A 2,912-nucleotide genomic window follows, 5' to 3' on the forward strand; every position below is an offset into this window, starting at 1 on the left:
GGGGGGGGGGGTGGAGGAGCATGGCGGAAGGGGGGAGGGGGTTATGCGAGGGGTTTGGGCGGCGCAGGCGGGCGCGAGGCACGGCTGCACCCGCGGCGTGCGAGGAACAATGGCAATGGGGGATGGCCATGGCGGGGACCAGCGGGTCGCAGCTGTGCTGACCCAGCGATGCAGCCCTTCATTCAGCTGCTGCAAGCCATGCTCATTGACGTCAGTGCGCGGCCGTCCAAGCGGACGGAGGATCCCTCAAGCCAGGAAGGCGGCATGTGGGGTGAATGCAAATCACAGCTTGTGCGCGTCCGGTGCCGCTGACAGCGAGCGCGCAAGCCCACCTGCCGCGCGCGCGTCTCCAGCTCTGCGATAGATGCGCTGACGTCCACCCCGTTCTCCTCGGCCACCTTGCGGACCTGTTAGGCAGAGCGAGCACCGGGCTGGGCACCGGGCTGTGGCAATATAACGCCAACGCGCGTCAAACTGGGCCCGGCCCCCCACCTCCTTGATGCGCTTATCGAGCTCCAGCAGCGGCTTCTCAAACTCCAGCGTTGTGATGTTGGTTGCACGGTCGGTGGCGGGCCCGAACCGCGTCAAGATGGTGGAAAGCCATGCCTTGCCCCGCTCCTGCAAATCCTTGCCGCCCTTGCCGGCCTGCCCCAGAGCCCGCAGCTGTGTGTTGATCCTCCTGCTGGGCGCTGTACCACAGGGCCGATGAGCCGCTCGCTGATGCAGCATGTTGGCAACTTGGGATCGTGCGCAGGCACAGAGTTTTGGAGCTTTCGATGCCGGATGGGTAGATATAACGCGTGAACACGCTTTTTATGATCAATGCACCCGCCCGCGGGACCACTCGACCGTCTGAAGCAGCACAACAGCTGGTGCCATGGGTGTGACACACCGTCCGCGGCAGTGCACTCGTGCATCGGTGCTAACGGGATGAAATGCGACAAGAGCCGTGGCAAAGCTTGCAGCACAGTCTCTAAGCCCTTAAACCTAAGACCTCACAGCACACACACGACCCGAGTGTGATCTGAGCACAAGCGATCTGGCCCGCTACAACCTCCCGTCGTCCCGCACAAACCCTTGAGAAAATAGTGTTAAACGATTGAGAGCGCCCGTGCGGCGGCATGACCGGTTTGCAGCAGAACGGGCAGCCAAGTGCAGAACAGCATGATGGCGGGACCAAGGCGTCCAAAAAGGACAAGAGAAAGGAACGAGCAAAGCGGGCAAAGATTCACAAGCAGCAGCTGAGGTGAGGCGGGAGCCTGGCGGGCGTGCGTGGCGGCCGGCAAGCATTGCGCTCGAAGTGCACGGCGATGCGCCTGCATCCAACCGCATGCATGCTGTTCCACCCCAAACCCTCTTGCAGGCAAGAGCGAGAGCAGCAACAATTGCAGCAGCAAGCGGCGCAGCCGGTGCGTGGCTTGGGGACCTCGGCTGGGGGCCTCAAGGCAGCAGCAGCTGGCAGGGCCCCGCGAACAGGCGCTGCATTTGGCGGCACTAGCGTAGCAGCGCTGAGAGTTGTCAGATGCGCAGTGGTTGTCGTCACTGGCACTGCTGCCGCACAGCTGCCCTCTTTATCTGAACTTCGCTGCGCCATCACCGATGTGTTACCTGCCAAGCGCCGCCGTGCGCGGCGGCCTGCCCACCGCCGCTCGCGAGGTCGTTTCTCGCTCACGCGGGAACACCAGCACCCCCCTGCAACCCATCAAGCCCTGAGCATCACGACGTGCCGCTGGATCCGTAGAGCTTACTCCAGCCCCATTCACCCATTCACACGCCCCAAAACCGCCGTCAAACCGTCAAAACCAGGCCGGCGATGACGAGGACATTGTCATCGAGTACGTCACGCAGCCGGTAGACCTGGCCACGATTTTCGGGGACGCGGCGGCGGCGGCAGCGGGTGGCGACAGCAATGGCGGCGGCGCGGCGGCGAAGGACGAGGATGAGGACGAGGAGATGGCGTATGGCGGCCTGGGGCTGGGCCTGGGGGCGACGCGGGGGCTCGGCGCTGGCGGCGGCGGCCAGGAGGACGAGGAGGGGCAGCAGCAGCAGCAGCAAAAGGCGGCTTTGGTGGGTGCTGGGACTGCGCGTCCTTGTGCAGTGCAAGCGGCGTGCTGCGGCCAGGGGACGCAGTGGGCCAGCGTTCTTGGGGCCGCGTGCGTCGCCCCCAGCTGCGGAGGTTGTTTGCGTGAGGCACGTGCTTTGAGCGGCCTCAGGTGGCCGTCGCGCCCAAGTGCCGCGCCCTTTCCCCATTGTTCATACCTGCGTCCAGGACCCATTTGAGGCCTTCAAAGCGGTGCTGGAGCGCTTCGCGCCAACTGAGGACGACGCGGCAGCGGATGGGGAGCAGGAGGAGGTGCGTGTGTGTGTGGCTGGGTGGGGGGTCGCACGCGTACTGCAGCGCGCTGCGGACGGCGCGCCGTGGCTGGCATGTGGGCACCCAGGCAGTAAGCTGCCACGACGCTGCGCCCAGCTGGGGCGCTCAAACGCCATGTTGTATTATTGGCAGCTTGCCCTTTCCACATGAGCCGCGCACACGGCCCTGCCCACGGGGCGTTCGTCAAACCGCACGCCCGCCCGCCGCGCGCACGCGCGCGCCGCCTCGCGCGCAGGGCGGCGAGGCGCGCGGCGCTGCCGACGGCGCGGGCCAGCCCAAGGCGACAACCTCGGACGTCGACACCGACGAGGATGAGGGCGGCGAGGGCGGCCCCAAGCTGACCAAGAGGGAGCGCAAGGCGCTGCAGCTGGCGCGGATCGCGGAGCTGAAGCAGGCGACGACGCGGCCGGACGTGGTGGAGGTGTGGGACGTGACCGCGCCGGACCCCCACCTGCTCGTCTTCCTGAAGGTGGGCGGGCGCGGGCGGGCCCGGCGGGATCTGTGCGGAAGGCGGGGGGCTGTCGGGGAGGGGTCCAGG

General features: G+C 66.5%; 2 protein-coding genes across 2 annotated transcripts; one reads left to right on the forward strand and one right to left on the reverse strand.

Moving 5' to 3' along the window:
* Nucleotides 1-182: 182 nt before the first annotated feature.
* MNEG_14538 (acetyl-CoA carboxylase carboxyltransferase subunit alpha) lies at nucleotides 183-729 on the reverse strand (the record flags this gene model as incomplete). Its single annotated transcript, XM_014036990.1, has 3 exons — nucleotides 183-245; nucleotides 333-407; nucleotides 493-729. The coding sequence occupies 3 exons, from the start codon at nucleotides 727-729 to the stop codon at nucleotides 183-185; spliced, it is 375 nt and encodes a 124-aa protein (XP_013892444.1).
* A 581-nt stretch (nucleotides 730-1,310) lies between these two features.
* Nucleotides 1,311-2,448, forward strand: MNEG_14539 (hypothetical protein; the record flags this gene model as incomplete). The annotated part of the gene is made up of 4 exons (XM_014036991.1): nucleotides 1,311-1,409; nucleotides 1,807-2,067; nucleotides 2,270-2,353; nucleotides 2,446-2,448. 4 exons carry the CDS (start codon nucleotides 1,311-1,313, stop codon nucleotides 2,446-2,448), a joined length of 447 nt encoding a protein of 148 aa, XP_013892445.1.
* Nucleotides 2,449-2,912: the final 464 nt, after the last annotated feature.

This window comes from Monoraphidium neglectum (genome assembly GCF_000611645.1).
Source record: "Monoraphidium neglectum strain SAG 48.87 unplaced genomic scaffold scaffold04564, whole genome shotgun sequence".
Lineage (NCBI taxonomy): Eukaryota > Viridiplantae > Chlorophyta > Chlorophyceae > Sphaeropleales > Selenastraceae > Monoraphidium > Monoraphidium neglectum.